Raw genomic sequence first — 21219 nt, 5'->3', positions numbered from 1 at the left:
TTGATTTCCTTAAAGCAGAGTTCTGCGATTTTGAGCTAAGGCAAAGATAAGTGAATTCCGATGATTACGAAGTCTTAGGATGGTGATTGGGTGGCGAATCCACTTGGATCTTGATTTGTGTAGATCGTGGGTAGATAGCAACCAGTTGCAAAGCAGAATTGAACTTGGATTTGAAAAGCGTAGCCGAGCAAAGAAAACTTGAATTTGAAAAGCAAAGCCACTTCGGCTCGGAATTGAAGACGATGCAGGCCAGGAGTCTAATGACCCATTAGCGGGATTAGGCCGCTTGGGCGATATCATAGTGTGGGTTGGATTTTTGTTTTATTTGCGTATTGATTTTGAGGAAATTATTTATGATGTTATAGGTGATGGTGGAAAAATCAAAGCAAGAAGAGAATTATGCATGTTGAATAGCCAAAGTAAAGGAAGAGTAAGCAAGTGGAGTGAGGTGTGGAAAAGTCAAAATTGGGAGTAAGGGGCTGCCGATTGCAAGGTATACATATGTATATATATTATTGATTTCTTGTGTGGTAAATTGGGGGAAATAGGAAAAAGATTATTAGATATTTATAAATGCATATATAAGTATAAAAGGGGATGGAAGGCAAATTGGAGAGACATTTCTAGAGCTTGCGTGCAAGCTGCTTCTTCTTCTCTCTTACTCCCTTGATCATCAGTGCTCCAGGAAGGGATTTTATAGACCGGTTGTTGGTTTCCATCATCTTCTTCCTACCTTTGTTTGGCTTCTCCTATTTTCGTGGTGGTTGGTATATTGGACCATTGTAGAAGCTTTTCTCAAGCTCCAATCAAAGGTGCAGCTTTGTAAGGCAAATTCTAAATCCCTTGTTGATTCTAAAACCCTTGGATCCTTGAATCTTTGGGTGTGTTTGAGGGAAAACCCTGTTTTTGGGTAAGTGGTTCTTGTATGTGGCCTATGTAGAAAGTACTGCAAATCTTCCTTGTTTCTTGGTTGCAGGATCTCCGAGAGTGGGGTCACCATAAGGAGAGTGTCTATAGTGATACCGAGTTGAATTTGAAGGCAAATCAGAGTGGCGCAGTGGGTATTGGATTAGAAACGGATCAAGAAGTGAAACTAAGAGTCAACGATTCATAGGCAGTGGCAATGAGAGCCAATCGAACTCTCAAGAAGTTAAGATTAGGAAGGAAAACTCGGAGGTGGGATTCTAGTGATCGTAGATTGTCGATGATAGTTGTTTCTTGGTTGTGATGTCGATTACTCTTAACAGCTAATCCAGGCAATTTTGGAAGGTAGAATTAGAGTCGGCTGACTAGTGGCATCAATTCTAGTAATTTTAGTAGCTAATTCAGGATTGCTGAAATTAGATCTAAGCAATCCCTAGAAGCCAATTAAAAGAAAAAAAAAAAGATTAGGTTTACTGAAAATTATATCCAAGTTCGATTAGAATTAGAAGGCAGATCGGACAAATTGATTCAGGAAGTTGGTTGATTCTCGGTTGTAATTGAGAGTGGTAATCGATTTTCTATTTCTGAAACTGCTTAGAACAAGTTGTCTTCTGAAACTGTTCAGAGCTAGCAAGTTGTTTGAGGGTGACTTGGAAATTGGTTTGGGGGAGGTTCAGTAGCAGCTAAAGGCTGATTCAGATCTAGCCTTCAGTGAATTTAAGGTTGTTGAATTTGAATACCAGAATAAGTTTCCGAAGTGGTCCTTGGAAGCTAATCAAGAGGCTGTTATAGTGGTGAATTTTTAAGGAATTAAACTAAGGAGATGGCCAAAGGACTATGTGCTGCAACAAGAAAGGGAATCAAGGACCTCCGTAGACAGCTGGATGACTTTTTGACCCTATTTTCACATAAATTTCAGGTCAATATTCTAGTTGAATGTTTTTCTAAGGAATATTTTGCTTCCTTAATTCAGATTGGATATGAGATTTGCAACGACAAGCATGGACTACAACCTAATGGTTATACTAAGAGTAACCAGCAGATTGGAGGTATTCCTAAGGCTACTGTGTCCCTAAGACTAGGAATGGATGATGCAGAGGAGAAAAACTTAGGACGAGGAGTTGGGGGAACTCACTCCACACCCTCGGGCTCGTGGATGGACATTCCTGCATTTGAAAGAGATAAGCCTAGATGGTGGATCAGGAGGTGCGAGCGGGTGTTCTATTAATATCGAGTGGCAGAAGAGAGAATGTTAATATAGCTGTAGCCTATTTAGATGATGTAGCTGATGATTGCTTCTAGAATTGGTGTAGAGGGAGGGTGGAATGGAGTTGACTAGAGTTTGTAAGCGACTTGTGTACCCAATTTGAAGAAAGGACCAAAACCGATGTTATTGAAAAATTCAATAAATTGTAGCAGAAGGGAAACAAAGGAGAATTCTAATGGTAATAGTGGGGTAATGACTAAGGGAAACAATTATTCTTGGCAAAGGAATGGTCTTATAGTGAGAAGTTTACCTGCCCCAACCCCAGTTAAGGCCCTAAATATGGATTAGAAGAGGCAATTGGGGCTTTGTTTTCAGCAAAAAGTTGGCAGAACTTCCTGCAATGGATGAGAAAATTCAGGAAGTAAAAGATACTCTGATTGCTAAGATCTCTAAGGTAGATGAGAAAGTAAAGAAATCTGAGAACTCAAGAAAGGATATGATCACAACAACTTTGGATTTTGCAGACTTCAAGTCTGTTTCTCTTAAAATAAAAGATACTCCTCCAATACTTGATGACAATACACAACTAATTTTTGAGGATCTATAGAATAGTGCCAGTGAGGAGGAAAAAGAAGTTAAAAAATGTCAAAGTGTGGCAAAAAAATTTGTTGGTCTTTCATCACCAAGGAAATCACAATAGATGATAGTGTTGGATATTTCTTAACCATTGAACATGCAGAGGAGTTGGTGCTGATTTTAGCAGAGGAAAATAAAGGAGGTACTTCAAGAGAGTTGGAAACACCTGTTGAACAAAGAGATGTTTCCTCTTTCATTCATTAGATAAAGCTAAGAAGGAGAAAGAAAAAGAGGCTAAAGCAAATAGGAGAAAAGAACAAGAAAAGGTGAAAAAGAAATCAGATTGTGAAGGAAGGCTGGAATTGGATGAAGAATAGGGTCAGCAACTGTAAGTTTTATGGAGACAAGAAACCTTCAATGAGGGGGAATTGTCACGACCCAAGGGAAATTAGAGGGAAAATATTGTAATTAGTTACAATTGTTTGTAGGAGATGTTATTAATTCTGTTGAAGTGCACATGGGTGTTGTTTCTAGAATATGCTTTCAGTTAGTTGCTATTGATGCCTATAAAAGGCTACTTGTAGGACGATGGGGATTATGTTGATGAATGAATTGAATTCAATTTTCTCTCTTAATTCTCCTATCTCTCGTCTCCCTCAATTCTCTCTGTTTCAGTTTTGTTTTTCCCTCCCTTTCAGCTTTCTCTTTCCCGTATTCTTACCAAATTCCTTCTTAAACCCTAGCCAAAGCCTAGGGTTTTAACAATGATTAAGATAGTTTAGTTACATGAGAAGAAGACTAATCAATGCTCCTATAAGGCGAGTTGATAGAATGGAACAAGTATCTAACAAAAGATGTAGAGAAAGAAGAAAAACGTAGTGTGAAAAACTTGGGTATGACACTAGTTATAAGGGCCTTATAGAAAATAAGGTTATAGATATAAATAATTGGCAAGCTAAAATTCATATAACCAACCCCACATAGTGGGATAAAGGCTTGGTATATTGTTACTGTTGCTGTTGTTGGTGAGGTAATATTCATGCACATTTCCAATTGCAAAAAATATATTTCCAATAAATACAGCCACACCAGATTCTGAGGTGTGAAGAGTCAGTTATTGTGTTCGTCAAGTGTTAGAAAGTGTATATCTTGTTTATTTTGTTTTAGAATCATAGACCCTTAAAGAAGTTTCTTTGTCTCAAATGGTTTGAGAAGTATTGACGACAGCATCTCCACAGATTTGTACATCTCACCTAAACAATAGTCGGTCCAAGCATGCAGGCAGTTCTCATATGGGCAATTTACCACAGAGATAGCATGTTTCAAGCACTGTGCTCTCCATTGGCCCAGAAAATGACAGTAGCATGCTTCCTTGGAGGTCAGTTAATGAAAGCTAAACCTTCAATTTCTCTAATACGCCGCACACCAATGGGGTTCGCAAATTTTTAGAAATTAAGGCATTAAATTACCAGTAAACTGCTTTCACATCAGTATACATCCAAGGAATATGAGTTCCCCTAAATTTCAGGTGTCTGCTCTTATCACTGTGTACCATTGAATATAGTTAAATAGAAGAACAAGCTTTTGAAACTTATTTCAGCAACTGAAAGAAATAAAAATCAACACAACAATGACAAGACTTGCTGAAAAGAAACAGCAAAACAAGTGGATTACAAATGCAATTTTAAGGTACAGCAAACACATGAAAAAATAACAATTTCTCCAGAACACTCTACTCTCGTTGTGATAGTGATAGAAATGAAGAGTAGAGTGATATAACATAGGCTCCTCATATCCAATTGTTTTCAACCAACAAGGTATAGTTGTTTCCAGCTTGTAGAATTATTCTAGGCTGTATTTCTCAAAATAGTTAATTTCCTCTGTCAGAATATCCCAAGATCCTCCTATTTTAGGTAATGTATAGTTAGGAAAATAGGCAGCTTCTATTAGGTTGATTGATTGCAGATTCTTAGAAGGTTCCCAGTTTAGAGATTTGATTGGTTCTCCTTTTCTGTATTTACATACAGCATGTACAGTCCTTTGATGAATCAATTAAGAGAAATTATCTTTCTTCACATGATATCATAGCAGCCTCTGAAAACCTAAAATCCGAGAAAATTACGGCCCGAGAAGGGTTCCTCATCATAGGAAATCATCCCGAGTCACATGGGAACCATCAACAGCACATCGTTCACCATCAATGGCCATAAACTAATGTCACGTGACCAGCGGGTTGGTTACTAATGCAGGAAGATATATGGAGAATACCAAGGTATTATCGTAATAAGGATAGAAGGTAGTTATGTCTAGAAGGATGTAGAAAGGGGGCGGATAGATAGAAGATTGCAGAATATAATTCAAATGTTGGTGCCAAGGATTGGTATATAAGACAACCTCCGCGACTCTTAGAGGCATGATTGTAATACAATTGGCTCTATTTGCTCTCTCAATTCTCTCGATCTCTCTTTCTCTCTCAATTCTCTCTCTCTGTCTTTCTATTCTTCCCTCTCCCTCTCTATTTCACCAATTCCCATGCAATTCTCCATTGAATTGTTCAATTTTGACAACTAAATGGTCAAAACGATCTGCTGTGGTCCCAGTCAGTCTTGATTTTTATTTCTAGGAAAGCAAGAGATGAATATTTCACTAGTGAAGCCGATCAGCTGAAGAAAGAAGATCCGAAGTTTCGATTGTGGAAGACAGAGAATAACTTGGTTATGTCATGGCTCCTCAACTCCATGACAAATGAGATTGGAGAAAATTTTCTCCTCTATGAAACGACTACGAAAATTTGGGAAGTTGCAAAGGAAGCATACTCACACATGGAGAACACATCCGAGTTATTCGAGATTGAGTGCATACTTCATGATCAGTGGCAAGGAGATCTTACCATCACACAATACTTCAACATCCTCAACCGGCATTGGCAACAATTGGACATGTTCAAGGAGCACAACTGGAAGTGCTCGGAAGATGGATTATACTAAAGAAGATTGTTGAATAGAAGCGTCTCTATAAGTTCTTAATTGGTCTAAATAAGAACTTGGATGATGTTCGTGGAAGAAACTTGTCTACAAGACCAACCCCAAGCCTTCGAGAAGCCTTTGCCAAAGCGAGACAGGAAGAGAGTAGAAAGAAGGTCATGTTGGGAACTCAAAGTCCATCCAACAATTATGAACCTACTGCTCTTAATGTCTGCAAGAGAAACCTCAATAAAACATCGGTAAATAGAAGAAGGATCAACCAAAATGTGAGCATTGTCATAAATTTGGCCACACGAGGGATAGGTGTTTGGATTTACATGGAAAATCAGAGAACATGAAGACAACAAACTGAAAAGAAAGTAGGGGGAACATGGTGAATTCGGAAGAAAGGACCAACTCCACCGAAATATCACTCTTTAGCAAAGAACAAATGGAATTGCTTAGAAACTTTTCGGCCAGCCACAAAGTAGCCTCCCTTCCTTGATCATTGCAATAGGAACTGTGGCTCATAAAGGTAATATCATTCATGCCCTCAATGTTAAAAGAAGCAATGCAAATGTATGGATTGTGGATTCCGGAGCTTCAAACCATATGACCGAAGACTCAAGGCTATTCACTAAAATCAATTCCTGCAGAGATAAGTGGACTGTTCGGATTCCTAATGGAACTCAATCTCAAGTGGCCGGAGTAGAAACAGTGAAGTTAATTGAGAATTTCACCCTTCACTCGATGTTGTTTGTTCCAAATTTAGATTGTAATCTATTATCCATCACCAAATTTACTCATAATTATAATTGTCATTAAATTTTTCAAAAATTTGTGTGAATTTCAAGATTTGGATTTGGAGAGGAAGATTGGCAGTGCTAGATAGTGTTCGAGCTTGTACCTGTTCACAAGCAATAATTCTCCAAGTGGACAAGCTCTAAAAGTTGGTAATCTAGGTTTCCACAGTTCTTCTTTCAATGTTTCCATTCCTAGTTCTCATAATCAAGCTATGCTTTGGCATTTTCAATTAAGGCATCCGAATTTTGTATACCTTGAAAAATTGTTCCCTTTGTTATTCAAGAATAAAAATTCAAACCTCATTCAATGTGAGGTGTGTCAATTTTCAAAGCATACTTGAAGTTAATTTCAAAATTAGTTATATAAACCTTCTTGTCCATTTGCTATGTTTCATAGTATGTGTGGGGACCCTCTCGCACAAAAGAATGTTTTGGGGCATCGATGGTTTGTGTCATTCATTGATGACCACACTAGATTAACATCCCAGTCATTCTAAAAGAAAAGTTTGAGATTGATCAAGTCTTAAAAAAATTTCAATATTATGATTCAAACTCAGTTTCACACAAAAATTCAAATTTTGATGACAAACAATACAAAAGAATATTTCAAATATATCCTAGGTGATTATCTTTTAAACCAAGGAATTATCCATCAAAGTTTTTGCGTTAACACTCCTCAACAAAATGGTATTGCAGAATAGAAAAATAGACACCTCCTTGAAGTTGCCCGATCTCTCATGTTTTCAACCAATGTTCCAAAACATTTTTGTGGGGATGCCATTCTCACAGTCACCTACCTAATTAATCGGATGCCTTCTCGAGTCCATAAATTCCAAACACCGCCCCAAATACTCCTAAAAGCTTACCCATATTCTCAATTAGTGTCCACCATTCCAATTAAAGTTTTTAGATGTTTAGTCTTTGTCCATGTTCATCCTCATAATCATGGAAAGTTGGATCCTTGGGCCATTAAGTGTATTTTTTTGGGCTATTCACCAAATCAAAAAGGGTACAAGTGTTCCTCTCCTTCCACAAGAAAGTACTACCATTCTATGGATGTTACTTTCTTTGAAAATCAACCTTTTTATCCCTATACTACCATTTAGGGGGAGAGTGAGTTTACACATGAATGCCAATCTTGGAATATTGAGACTCTCTATTCTCCCAATCTTCCGCCTCACTTAATCAAATACTTTACCCTCAAGATAATCGGAATTACCCACTCACGAAAGAGATAAGAGAACAGAATATGAAAACTGAAAATTAGAACATACACACACACACGACTCGAGATTTATCCTAAATTCCTAATTCAATTTCCCTTTCAGGAAACCTACATCCAGATTGCCTTTAGAGTTTTTCTCCACTATCTTGAATATCAGAAACGATTACATGTACTGCACTCAAACTCTCACTCTCTCACAACCCAATACCCAGGCTATACAGAGATTTAGAATAGATTACAAAGCTCTCAATTGCTTTCCTCCCACACAGCACATACTCGCATGAAATTCCCAAGATAGCAAAAACAACCAAGTGAGAACTATAGGCCTTCGACCCCTTATTTATAGAACATAAGAGCGGACTACACAAGGTTTTAAAAAACCGAACAACTAGAGATATAACTAACCAATTAACAAAACTAGATGAAATACCAAATACATCCCTGACATTTACTGCTTTACCCAAGACCATCAACTAATCTAACACAAATGATTTAACAAATTCTCCACCCATTTGAGTTAGATTTGACTTTCCCAGGACCGCCACCTACACCTCCCTTCACTGCACTATTTTTCCTTCTTGATCAGCATTTGGAATGATCTACAATATCTTCATGTAGCTTTAGCTTTGCAAGAGGTACAACTTTAGTAAACATGTCAACCGTATTCTCTTCACCTGAAACTTTGGTTAGAATAACATCTTGTTTTTAAATTATTTCCCTAATGAAGTGGTGCCTAACATCTATATGCTTAGTCCTTTCATGATAAGCTTGATTTTTAGACAAATGAATGGCACTTTGACTATCACACATCAAAGTTGCCTTGACATCTATCCCTGGGAGCTCACTAACTAGACCCTTTAGCCACATAGCCTCCTTGATAGCTTCCGATACAGGTATGTATTCAGCTTCTATGGTGGATAATGCTACCACATGTTGGAGACTAGACTTCCAACTGATTGTAGAGTTCCACAACATAAACACATAACCTGATGTGGATCTCCTTCTATCTGAATCGACAACATAGTCTGCATCCGAGAACCCTAGGATACTAGGTTGATCTCCTATATGTCATGAACCTAGGGTTTAATCTAGGGTTGGATTGAAATTTGGAAGAATGAAGGGAGAATTTAGAAGAAGAATAGGGAAGAATAGAATGAACAGAGGGAGAAAAGAGAATCGAGTAAGACGAGAGAGAGTATGAGAGAGAATAGGATAATGTTGTATTCTTATTTTGCATGCCTTCTCCCATGGAATGGGATGAATACATATAGGTGCTTGGTGTGGGTGTGGATGCAGCAAATCATCCCCCCCTCCAGTAGTTACTACAAACTATTTTGTCCTTTTCCTAAGGCCTCGCATGTGGCCTTCCTAATTCTAACAGAATTGATAACTGGAACATAGATGCAACAATTGAAATAAAGAAATACAGCATAGCCCTTCTAATTACCCTTGGGTCATGACACTGTATTAGCTCCATCATAAGACAAAACATTCTTAGATGATCCCTTTGGGTATCTAAATACCCACTTCATTGCATTCCAGTGGGATTTTCTTGGATTTGTCATAAACCGACTTACTACACTCATTGCATGAGCTAAGTCAGGTCGAGTGCATACCATGCTATACATTAAACTACCCACAACACTCAAGTATGAGATATTTTCCATTTCCTTCCTACTTTCCTCATCCTTTGGGGATTGATCTGAAGACAACTTAAAGTGAGAGGCAAATGGCACATTCACTACCTTAGAATTTGCCATTCCAAACCTAGATAACAACTTTTCTAGATAGGATTTTTGTGATAGGTGGATTTTCCTTTGTTGTTTACTTCTAGCGATTTCTATCCCTAGAATTTTCTTTGCTTCACCTAGTTCCTTCATCTCAAATTCAGATTTTAACTTCATCTTTAGTTGATAGATCTCTTGATCGGATTGACTTGCTATGAACATGTCATCCGCATAGAGCAGCAAGTAAATTGAGATATTAGGTGAAATATGTTTGAAGTAAACACAACAATAGGAAGCTTCTAGGCAAGTAAATTGAGATATTGTTCATCCAAGCTTGGGATGAACAATATCTCCAACCCAACTTGAGAGGGAGTGTAGAATTATTCTAGGCTGTAGTTTCTCAAAACAGTTAATTGTCTTTCTTTCAGAATATCAAGATCCTCTTATTTTAGGTAATGTACAGTTAGGAAAATAGGCAGCTTCTAAATCTCTTTGATTAGGTTGATTGATTGCTGATCCTTAGGAGTTTCCTAGTTTACAGATTTGATTAGATTTCCTTTTCTGTAAATATATACAGCATGTACAGTCCTTCGATGAATCAATTAAGGGAAATTATCTTTCTTCAATCTTCACACAGCTTGTAATACGCTAGTGTTAAGCCAAACCCAACTTTGCAAAACAATCCCTTTACATTAGTCACCATCTCAAAAATTCACAATGATTATGCTGCATCTCCCAGCACTAGTTGAGAATAATCTCAAACCCGTTATAACAATCCTCAGACTTTGGAGCATGAGATAAGTATACTAGATATAAAGCAAATAGATACCTGACGATGGTAAACAGCAGTGGCTTTAACAGACTTCCTATAGTTATAAATTACTTTTTTTGTGTATGGCCTCAAGAAAACACGTGCTTTTTCTACATGAGGCTTTGTCATTGTAGCAACTTGATCAATATATGGTTTTGTCGACCTCTTCATGTCCTGTCACCACATTAAGTTATGACACTGAAGAATGTCATCCAGAAGATCGTCATACTAATAGAAAAGTTGATCTCAGTCAGATATACCTGAAAGTATGGATCCACCATCTCTTGTACTTTGACAACATGTGGCTCTACCGAATTCTTGGATGTGTAGTAAAACTCAATGGTTTTAGCAGTGAGTAATTTAACATTTGGTCCGATTTGAGTAATAAATTTCAGCCATTGTTCCTTCACAGCTGGGATCCATTTCTTCAAATAACAGAAATCAGTATTAGTAAACTAATCATCATTCAATCACACACTTAAAGACCAACAAACTTAGACACTAATGAACAACCACCCTTGAAATGGCTTTTGATTCAGTGGAATTTCCAAGGAAAATCTAATTTAAGTTTGAAATGGAGAGTCTTATATAATGAGTGAACTAGGAAGGCTCCCCAATTTGATGGGCTCTAAGCCCATATATCCTCTACATGCCCTACCATAGAGCAAGTGTAAATATAATCAAAGAAAAGCATCACGGAATTAAGTTCCTTATCATAAAAATTAAGCCTGAATTGTAAGGAGCAAGAAACATTACCAAAATCCTCTTTGAGGCTCTGCTTGACAAACCTGGACTTGTGACCATGCTCATGCTAGCACTGTGCTGACATCAGCATGACATCACCATGATGCCTTGTGTCAGTTTGCTCCAATTTTTTTGAGCCTGTTCATCCATGCATTCTATTTTTGGACTAGGACACTAGTGTCAGGTAGTTGGGGTTTTTGGTCCATTGCATTCTATTTTTTGACTAGGACATTAGTGTCAAGTTGTTAGGGTTTTTGGTCCATTTCACTTTTTTAATTTATTATTGTCTAATTTAGTTTTTATACAAGTTTAGTTGGCCTTAGTACATCCTAGGTGGGCTTAGCTGATTGGATTTCTTCTTACATATATAATATATTCTCATGATTGGATAGACTGCATTATGATGGTTTTATTGCATATATTTACTAATTCCTATTTATTTACTGTGGCATACTTAGTTTAAAACCTTAAGATCTCATCATTTATGCATAAAAATGGGGAAATAAGTAATCATTTTAATTGTCATGGTTTCATTCATTATAAAATTGTCTATTGATGACTGTTACTATTAGATGTTCTGACATCATTGTTGCTTATATGGATTGAAATGGATAACTGTTACATGCATGGATTTTGTTGTCTACTTATTACTAAAGAAACTTATGATTATTTTAATTCATGACAAACGAGGTCCTAACTTTCATGACATGGGAGTTTCTTGTTACCTATATGTTAACAACAGAAAATTGTGTCACAGTAGACAAAGAGAGAATCCTTGAATCAGTGTGATACAAGGATGGACAGAGCAGGTAAGAGGGGGAAGAAGAATTAGAAGAGTGAATGAGGGAGAAGAATATGAGAACAGAGAGTAGTGGAGAAAAAGTCTTAATCATTCATATCGTCTCTCCATCAGTGGAGGAGTTAATATACTCACTCGGTGGGGAGAATCTCGTCCATGCAAGCGGTTACAACCGATTACCTCAAATTCATTCCCTAACCAATTCCTTTGTCTTTTCCTCAGGCCTCACACGTGGCCTGACATCTAACTGAATGCTAGCTGTAGCAGAAATATTCTAACGGAAATAAGGAATTACAACGAAATAGAAAATTAACTAGGCTAAAAGCAAAAATTTAAAAGTAGCAGCAGCCGGTTCGTGACAACTTTCCCCCCTTGAGACGTTTCTTGTCCTCAAGAAATGCTAAGGAGGCTCGCAGCTCTCGAAAAACATTGCAGTAAGCTTGGAAGATATTCCCAGGTGTTATTGTGAGTGTCCTCCTGCCCCCATTTCACCAAAACTTGAATGAGGGGAACCCATTGGTTGTAAATCACTCTTTTATCCATGATAGCCTCGGGCTCCTTTTGATCATCCTTATCCTTCTCCTTAGGGAGTGCTGGTAAAGCTAAATTGACTTGTTCGATTCCGGTGGTTTTCTTAAGGAGAGATACATGAAAAACTGGGTGTATGTGGGTACCTTCCGGAAGCTAGAGTTTATAGGCCACTTTGCCTATCTTTTATGTGATGGTGAACGGGCCAAAGTACTTAGGGCTTAATTTAGTGACGGGCTGTTGGCTGATGGACTTCAAATGTTGGTACCTTAGCCGCAAGTATACTTGCTTGCCCACCTCAAACTCTCAATCGCTTCTCTTCCAATCCGCGAATTGTTTCATCCTATTCCTGGCAGAGGCCAACTCCTATTTTAGTTGCTGCACCACTTCCCACTGTTGCAAGTAGTCATCCACTGATAATTCCGTAAAGGGCCCTCTTACAGCTGGTAGCAGCGGGGGTTTAAACCCATACAATGCTTCATAGGGAGACATCTTTAAGGCTGAGTGATAGGTGGAATTATACCACCATTGAGCTAGGGGGAGCCACTTGTGCCAGTGCTTTGGCTGCATGATACACATGCATCTCAAGTAGGTTTCTAGTACTTGATTCACTCGTCCCGTCTACCCATCCGTTTGTGGATGGTAGGCTGTTGACATATTGAGCCGGATTCCCATGGACCCCATGAGCTCTTGTCAAAATCGGCTGGTAAAAACCTTGTCACGATCTGAGACAATGGTTCCTGGTACTCCATACTGGGAAACCACCCAGTCAATGAACAGTCGAGCCACTTCCTTGGCCGTGTAGGGGTGAGCTAATCCAATAAACTGAGCAAATTTGGTAAACCTGTCCACAACCACCATCACATTGTCTTTTCCTTCTAACTTAGGCATTCCTTCGACAAAGTCCATGGCCACGCTAGTACAAGCTCTGTCTGGTATAGGCAGAGGTTGTAGGAGGCCCGGGTAGGCCACATTTTCCAGCTTACACATTTTGCATGTACCACACTCTAACACAAACCTTTGGACATCTCCCCTCAAGTTAGGCCAGTGGAATATCTGCTTAATCCTCAGGAAGGTATTCTAGATGCCAGAATGCCCACCCACTGGTGACTCATGTAGAGTTTGCAATATTCTCTGTTTGAGGTTTCCTCCCTTCCCTATGACAATCCTTCCCTTTTACCTCAACAGCCCCTCTGTTAAGGTGTAACCATCAGCCCTTCTCGACGATACCACCACTTCTTCTAACGTCTTCTTCATCTGCTCATCCCCAGCATAGCTATCAATCACCTCCTGACACCACACCGACACTACCGTAGTAATTGCTGAAGTCCTGCCCTTTTCTTGGCGCCTTGATAAGGCATCAGCTACCACATTTTCTTTGCCCCTTCTGTACTGTATAGAGCAATCGAGCCCCATCAGCTTAGCCATCCCTTTTTTCTGCACTTGAGACTCTCATGATCTGTTTTAATAATGAATCTGCTGCCTTCTAAGTAATGCCTCCATTTCTCCACTGCCATCAGCACTGCTAAGAACTCCTTTTCATAGATACGTAGCCCCAAATACCATGTGCTTAGGGCCTGGCTCAGAAATGCTAGCGATCTACCCCTCTGAAGGAGAACTGCACCAATGCCTACACCACATGCATCAGTTTTTCCTTCGTAAAGGATTCGTTGAAATCAAGTAACCCTAGTATGGGGACAATTCCCATTGCTTCCTTGAGCTTTTGGAAAGCCTCCTCAGCCTCCTCATCCCACTTGAAATTTCCCTTCTTCAATAGTTCTGTTAGTGGCCGACTCAACACCCCATAACCTTTTACAAACCTCCTGTAATAATCGGTTAGACTGAGGAATCTCCTTAATGCCTTAAGGGCTGTGGGTTTGGGCCAATTGAGCATAGCTTCGATCTTCCTCAGGTCTGTTTTCACCCCCCTTCACCAGAGATCAGATGACCCAAATATTCAACTTGGCTTTAGCCGAAAGAACACTTACACCTTTTGATGAACAACTGATTGGATTGGAGGACCTCTAGGGTAGTTTTCAGGTGCTTTAAATGCTGGTCAAGAGAGGGACTATACACAAGATTATCATCAAAGAAGACTAGTATAAACTTCCTCAAATATGGTTCAAAAGTTTGGTTCATGAGAGACTGAAAAGTGGCTGGTGCATTGGTGAGCCCAAAGGGCATCACCAAGAACTCAAAGTATCCATGATGGGTTTTAAAAGCAGTCTTATGGGTGTCTTCAGGCTTCATCTTGATCTGGTGGTAACCGGATCGAAGATCCATCTTGGAGAATATGGTTGCATTGTGTAGTTCATCTAAGAGATCTTCTATTAAGGGTATTGGGAACTTGTCCTTTGTGGTGATGGTGTTTAATTGGCGATAATCAACACAAAAGCGCCAAGTCCCATCTTTCTTTTCAACTAAGAGCACCGGTGAGGCGAATGGGCTATGGCTGGGCTTTATGAAGGACTGGTTTAGCATTTCTCTAACCATTTTTTCGATTTCTGATTTTTGGGTTGGCGAATATCTATAGGCCCTGATGTTTATGGGTTCTGAATTTAGCTTGAGATGGATGGAATGGTCCAGGTTACGGGAAGGAGGTAGGGTGTTAGGCTCAGCAAATAGGTCCCCAAATTCAATAAGCAATTCATCGATAAGGTGCTGAGAGTGTACCCGGTCAATCCTCCCTTGTGGGCTGCAGGTCACCACATTCAGTTCCCCCATTGTTAGCTTTTCCCATCCTTCGCTCGTAGCTACCACTGAGAATAATTGGGCCAGCTTGCTCTAGTTATTTTTGAATGCCTTATGCAGCCTCTTCCCTGTTATCAGCTTGCATGTCCTGGTCTCCCTTCCTCCTTTTAATGTCATCCTCTTTCGTCCCTTATCAAAGGAGACTTCCATCCTATTGAAGTAGAAACTTATGGGGCTCACCCCTTTCGTCCAATCCACCCCAAGCACCATGTCATAGCCCCCCAGTTGCAACAGCCTAAGATCAGCTTCAAACCCCTTGTAATACCTGGTATTAAATATTAAGAGAATTTTTGGAAGATATGGGTCAAAATGATATGTAGCAATGTTTCGGGCTTAAGTGCAATATTCAAAACTTAAACGAAACACGAGTGACTGAGTTAAGATGAACCAATTGAGGTGAAATGGCACAATTAGGCGATATTTGGTAAAAATCAAGAGATTTCGAAGAATTGAAGTCAAAAGCACGCAATTAGGAGCATCCGGGCAAAAGTGCAGCTTTTGTAAACTGCCCGAGGGAGGTCGAAATGGCAAGTTTTTCAGAAATTCCAAAGGGAAATGGGAAATATAGAACTCGAGGGTCGTAGTAGAAGTGTTAGTTAGATTAGAGGTATCTAAGAAAGGGAGGAAATGCAATTAAAAATTAACTGGGGGCTAAACTGCAAAATTCCAAAAATGCCAAGGTGTGAACGCGACCGCCGCACATGGGTCGCCGCCAGCCGCCTCTGGACGTCGGGAAGCTCGCCCAAGGGTGCTAGGACGTTCTTCAGGTGATGATGAAGCTTCAGGGGGTGGCCATTGGCCGAGCACGGCAGTGACGTGACCGGTTTTAATGGCGGAAGATTTTTCCGTTTTGGCCGATCTTTCGAGGGCTTAGGCTCGCGATTTGGGCTCGTTTAATTGGTTTGGAGGCTAGATCTAGGGTTAAGGGGATAAGAGCAATCGATTGGTGGTGGAAATTTGGGTCGAGGTCGAGTATAAAAGGAGTTCTCGGCCGAGAGGGTTAATGCACAAATCGATCAAATTCCGTCCGTTTTGGCAAGAATCGAGCAAGGAGATTAGAGGGCTTTTGTTCTTCGTGTTCTAAGGATTAATTCTGGAAAATTTGGAGTCGTTTGGTATAGGTTTGGAGGGGTTTCAGTGGCTTGGCCAGAAAAGCGAGGGCCGCCGGACCGCGACCTGCAACCGCCATTTAAGGCGTTTTCCGGTGATTGTTTCGGGCATTTGAGGGTACCATTGAGGTCGCCTCATCGAGATCTTCAAGGCCCCATAGTTGTTTTGGCCAAAGGAAGTCACCGGAGCCGGAGAAGAAGACCGGAGAAGATGACTGTGCGACGGCGCGTGGCTTCCACTCGCAGAGCTTCGGGGGTGGCGCGTGAGGTAGGGTTTTTATTTGTTTTTAATTTCAGAATTTAGGTAAAATTATTTTAGGAATTATCATGGAGAAATATTTTGTAAAAATTGATATTAGGTATTTTTAATGAATTTTCGAAGGTAGAAATGTTTGAAAAATAAATAACAATAGAGAAAATTGTGAAAAAATAGAAATGTTGATTCCAAAGGTCTTAAATGGTGAAATAGGAGTCAATTGGGTCGTTGGAAGAAGGATTACATGATTTTCAAGGTGTGGCACGTTTTTCGAGGCAAAATCCGAACTTTTCCGATTCGAGGTGAGTGGTTTGATTCTAGCTTTACCTTGTCTTGGAAGTATTTTTAAGTGCTTGTGGTGGGTTCTAGTGAGCGGTTATATCCTCCTGGACTTAGGTTGTTTACAAGGCTTCACTTATGATCATCGTGTCAACATTTGTTACATTGCATTAACTGATTTACTTTAAAATGTTGGTGCATGGCGTGTAAATTTTCATATCACTTGGAGTCGAATTTCATGTCATCGTTGGGTCCGTATGGGGCGGGATGGGGTCTACCTGAGATCGGGACAATGTTAATCCAGGTGAACGGGTGTCACACTGGGGCACTCAAGGGAATAATGTTAAACCAGGTGAACGGGTGTCACGACGGTGCACTAGAGGGATTAACGTTAAACCAGGTGAACGTGTGTCATAGTGGGGCATTCGAGGGATTAAGTATGTCAGGGAGATATCTCGAGTTAGACGTGTCTTGCATGTTGTCGTTTAGTATGCCATGCTCGTGTGTCTTTCATGCATTGTATATCTGTTTCATGCCTTCACTTAGATGGTTTATCATCTAACATGGGTTATGCCCCTGGAGCATTCAACGTTCCAGTCAGGGACAGCTGCGAGGTCGAGGATACGGCCAGTGAGCCAGTGGTGTTTATTTGATGGTTGTTGTATTATTTTGGAAGCACTAATATTCACTATGTTATATGTATGAGCAATCGCTTGACGGTGTTGTAATCATTAGTATCGGTGTTGTATATATATATATATATATCGGTGTGGAAACATCTTGTGTGTAACACGTGGTAGGCCACGACATTTTGATGATTAAGTATTCCGCTGTGTTTATAACGTCTCGTTCAGTTATGATTATGTTATTATTAATTAAACGAGCAAGACTGGGACTCTCGGGGTTTATATCTGCATGTGAAGATTGTTCTTGAGTCACCGCGGGTGCCGGCTGTAGTTTTGCGACGAGTATATCATCTGCATGTGAAGATTGTGCTCACGGCGCCGCGAGTAACGGTCTTGGAGGAAAAAAGAAAAAAGAAACCCCGGGAATTTCCTTATAGTGACACACCTGTTTAGGGCAGGGTGTTACACCCCTCTCCTTGCATCTCCCACTTAAACCCATAGCAAGCTGAACTGCTCAGCATCTTGCCCCCATTAGCTACTGTCACACTAAGGGGCTGGGTATTAGAGAGTTGGCACTTCAACTTTCTAGCGATTTCCCAATCCAAGAAGCTATGGGTGCTTCCGCTATCTATTAAGACCAGCAAGCCCTTGTCCTTCACTCTCCCTTCCACCTTGATTATCTTGTTGTCGGTTACTCCCTTCAGAGCATGGAGTGATATCTCCCCATTACTCTCATTCCCAGATTCCTCCTCCTCTTCACTTCTATCTCCTTCCTCTTCTTCTAGTGTTTTTGAATTTCCCTCCAACATGAGAAGTTGGCGTTTACATTGATGCCCTGGAAAATACTTGTCTCCGCACCTGAAGCACAGTCCAGGCTAACGCCGCTGGTCATTGTGCCTCGCACTTGGTTGGGGCATCGTTGGGGGCCTCATTCCAATATTACCCCCGGTCCACTCGCTGCCAACTCCTCTCCCGCCTTGGTGGGAGGACCCTGCCATCATAGCTTTAGTTTGTTACCTCTGTTTCTTCATCAATGCCTCTACTATCTCTTGCAACTGGGCACTCTCTACCGCTTGTTCCACCGTGCGAGGTCGGATCATTTTAACCATTGGTCTTAAATCATCGCTGAGGCCGCTCAAGAAACTCGACACAAAATGTGCTTCGGACAGGTGCGGATCTTGACTACTCATTAGAGATCGCAGCTCCTCAAACCTTTTCAAGTAGGTTTTCAGCTCACCCACTTGCCTGAGTTTGTTAAACTCTTCAATAACGTCGGTCATACTACGTTCCCCAAATCTCTCACACAGCTTCTCGGTGAACTCTCCCCACATAGGCTGACCCCTCACACTAATCCAACCTTGGTACCATGCATCCACCATGTCATCAAAGTAGGCAGTTGCTAAGGCAACTCTCCGTCCCGCTGGTATATCATACCAATTAAATATTCTTTCGCACTTCTGCACCCACCAACGGGGGTTGTCACCCTCGAAAACAGGTATCTCCATTCGGGGCATGGGAAAACCTGCTTGTTGGCGATGCACCTGCTCGTCACGTCCCCTATCCAGCATTATTCCTTCCCCCATGTCCTGATCATTCTCGATATCAAGAGTTTCAGGCCTATTTCATCCCCTCTCGTGACGTAAGAGAGGTTCCATTCTATCTCGAGGAGGAAAGTCGGGGGCCAAACTGACTGGGTTTTGTCGTGTAAACATCAGCATGAATTGCTGGAGCTGGTTACCCATTGCTTCCCTCGTCTGCGCCATCTCTTCGCGCAGTTGAACCAGTGTTTCGTCCAACTTTTGATCGATCGTCATGATCGCTTCATGGTTGTGAGTATTCCCTAGTTCGAGCTGGTCTACTCGTCTCTGGACCTCAGCCGTGGACGAGCTAACCTGTTGCAGTTGGGTCTCCATGTTTTTCATGCGAGTTCCTTCCGCCATGAATTAGCAATAGACCTGGCTCGGAATCGAGCTCTGATACCAATTTGTCACAGTAGACAAAGAGAGAATCCTTGAATCAGTGTGATACAAGGATGGACAGAGGAGGTAAGAGGGGGAAGAAGAATTAGAAGATGGAATGAGGGAGAAGAATATGAGAACAGAGAGAGTAGTGGGGAAAAAGTCTTAATCATTCATATCCTCTCTCCATCAGTGGAGGAGTTAATATACTCGCTCGGTGGGGAGAATCTCGCCCATGCAAGCGGTTACAACCGATTACCTCAGATTCATTCCCTAACCAATTCCTTTGTTTTTTCCTCAGGCCTCACACGTGGCCTGACATCTAACCGAATGCTAGCTGTAGCAAAAATATTCTAACGGAAATAAGGAATTACAACGAAACAGAAAATTAACTAGGCTAAAAGCAAAAATTTAAAAGCAGCAGCAGTCGGTTCGTGACAAATTGTTAGCACTGGGACACCACATACCACCTCAGTTAGTAGAGGCATTGTTAACCCTGGTGTGTAGCATGCTACACAAGAGAACTGTCATCTACGGATTGCCACGAGACCGTGTATCCACTCCTGTATGCCCTATTGTACTTAACTAACTAATTGCTCTTCTTCCTGTATACTCTACCATGCATAACTAATTTTCAATTATTCATGCTTTAGAACTGTATCCCTACTCCCTTCCCCGCTATTAATATTGTCATGGCATATGGATTAACCGTTTGTTGCATTACACGTGTTTCTCCACATCATGATACTTTCTATCCCTCACTAAGTCAGTTCAAACTTACACATTCATTTAATATTTCCCAGATCTGTAGATTTAGGCTTCAATAGTGTTGTGGTGATCATGGACATGCTCCTGGATACAGTGCTGACTCACTGACTATAGGATACTGCATGAACATTAGGAGACACCAACTATTCAATATGCGTGGATATTAATTCATTTATAATTGGTCATATAGAATTTTTTTTTTTACATGGATTAGTTATTTGTCATGACATTGGCATGATGAGATGATATATATTCAGTTTATGAGATTCGGATGTTATTGTTCAGATTAAATGATGAGCACATCTGTTTGTTCAGATATTTATATTGTTCACAGATTGTTATGAGGCTACTATGTCCTAGTGGGGCTCGCACTCACAGTTCTCTATTAGGGGGTAATGCTGGTCACAGACCACACTTTTAGGTCATGATATAAAATCTTTAATGGTTTTTGGCCACTCAATTCTTAAGAAGAGGAATAAAAAAGTAGCATTCAAACTTTTTCTTTTTAGAAAAAGAACTAAAACCATGGAAATTCTTAATCATTTCTAGAATATCTTTGCTAATCCATTCTCTTGTGCTTTGAAGATTCCAAGCTATCAAAAACCCAATTCTTTACTACTCTTTCCCTTGTGTACCAATGGATAACACTATCCCTGTCTTAGGCCCTCCATAGACTCAGTCCACTCCATTACTATGGGGTCGTTCACATCTACCAAGTTTCCCCCACCAAAAATGAGTGAAGCCACCAAAACTATAAATCAAAAGCAATCACAGGTACTGTATGAACCAGAGTTACTGTATGAAACAAAGCTGCATGAAACAGAATAACTGTATGAACCAGGCACTAGAACTTTCAACCACAAAGTATAATTCTAAAAAGAATCTGAGCACATTACATGCAGCCATAGTACAATAATTTGATATTAATTATAACACAAAAATGAGATCAAGAAAATCCAACCAAAATTATCAGTGCTCAAAATAATAAGCAACAGAAGAAAATAAAAAGTGAAGAATACACATAACTGAAACATCTTTAAAGCACATTGTCTTCAATACAGTATGGGGATAACTTACTGTTTTTGCAGTTTCAATATGAGGCTCCGCCCACTTCTCAACTTCAGCTTTCTTTTGAAGTGCCTGAAAAAAAAAATTCAAATGAAAA

General features: G+C 40.2%; 1 protein-coding gene across 3 annotated transcripts in view; it reads right to left on the bottom strand.

The window, feature by feature from the left end:
• LOC127805847 (uncharacterized) overlaps nucleotides 1-21219 on the bottom strand; it is a 65917-nt gene that overhangs the window by 5349 nt on the left and 39349 nt on the right. For 2 of the 3 annotated variants that reach the window (XM_052342653.1, XM_052342654.1), the window contains 3 exons: nucleotides 21132-21194; nucleotides 10497-10661; nucleotides 10255-10410 (listed from right to left, as the gene is read on the bottom strand). In XM_052342653.1, coding sequence (XP_052198613.1) covers nucleotides 10255-10410; nucleotides 10497-10661; nucleotides 21132-21194 — 384 coding nt within the window. The remainder of the gene's footprint in view (nucleotides 1-10254; nucleotides 10411-10496; nucleotides 10662-21131; nucleotides 21195-21219) is intronic. The other variant, XM_052342655.1, reaches the window with a different exon arrangement.

This window comes from Diospyros lotus, chromosome 7, assembly GCF_014633365.1.
Source record: "Diospyros lotus cultivar Yz01 chromosome 7, ASM1463336v1, whole genome shotgun sequence".
In the NCBI taxonomy this organism is placed as follows: Eukaryota; Viridiplantae; Streptophyta; class Magnoliopsida; order Ericales; family Ebenaceae; genus Diospyros; species Diospyros lotus.
This window is presented reverse-complemented; position numbering and strand designations above follow the sequence as displayed.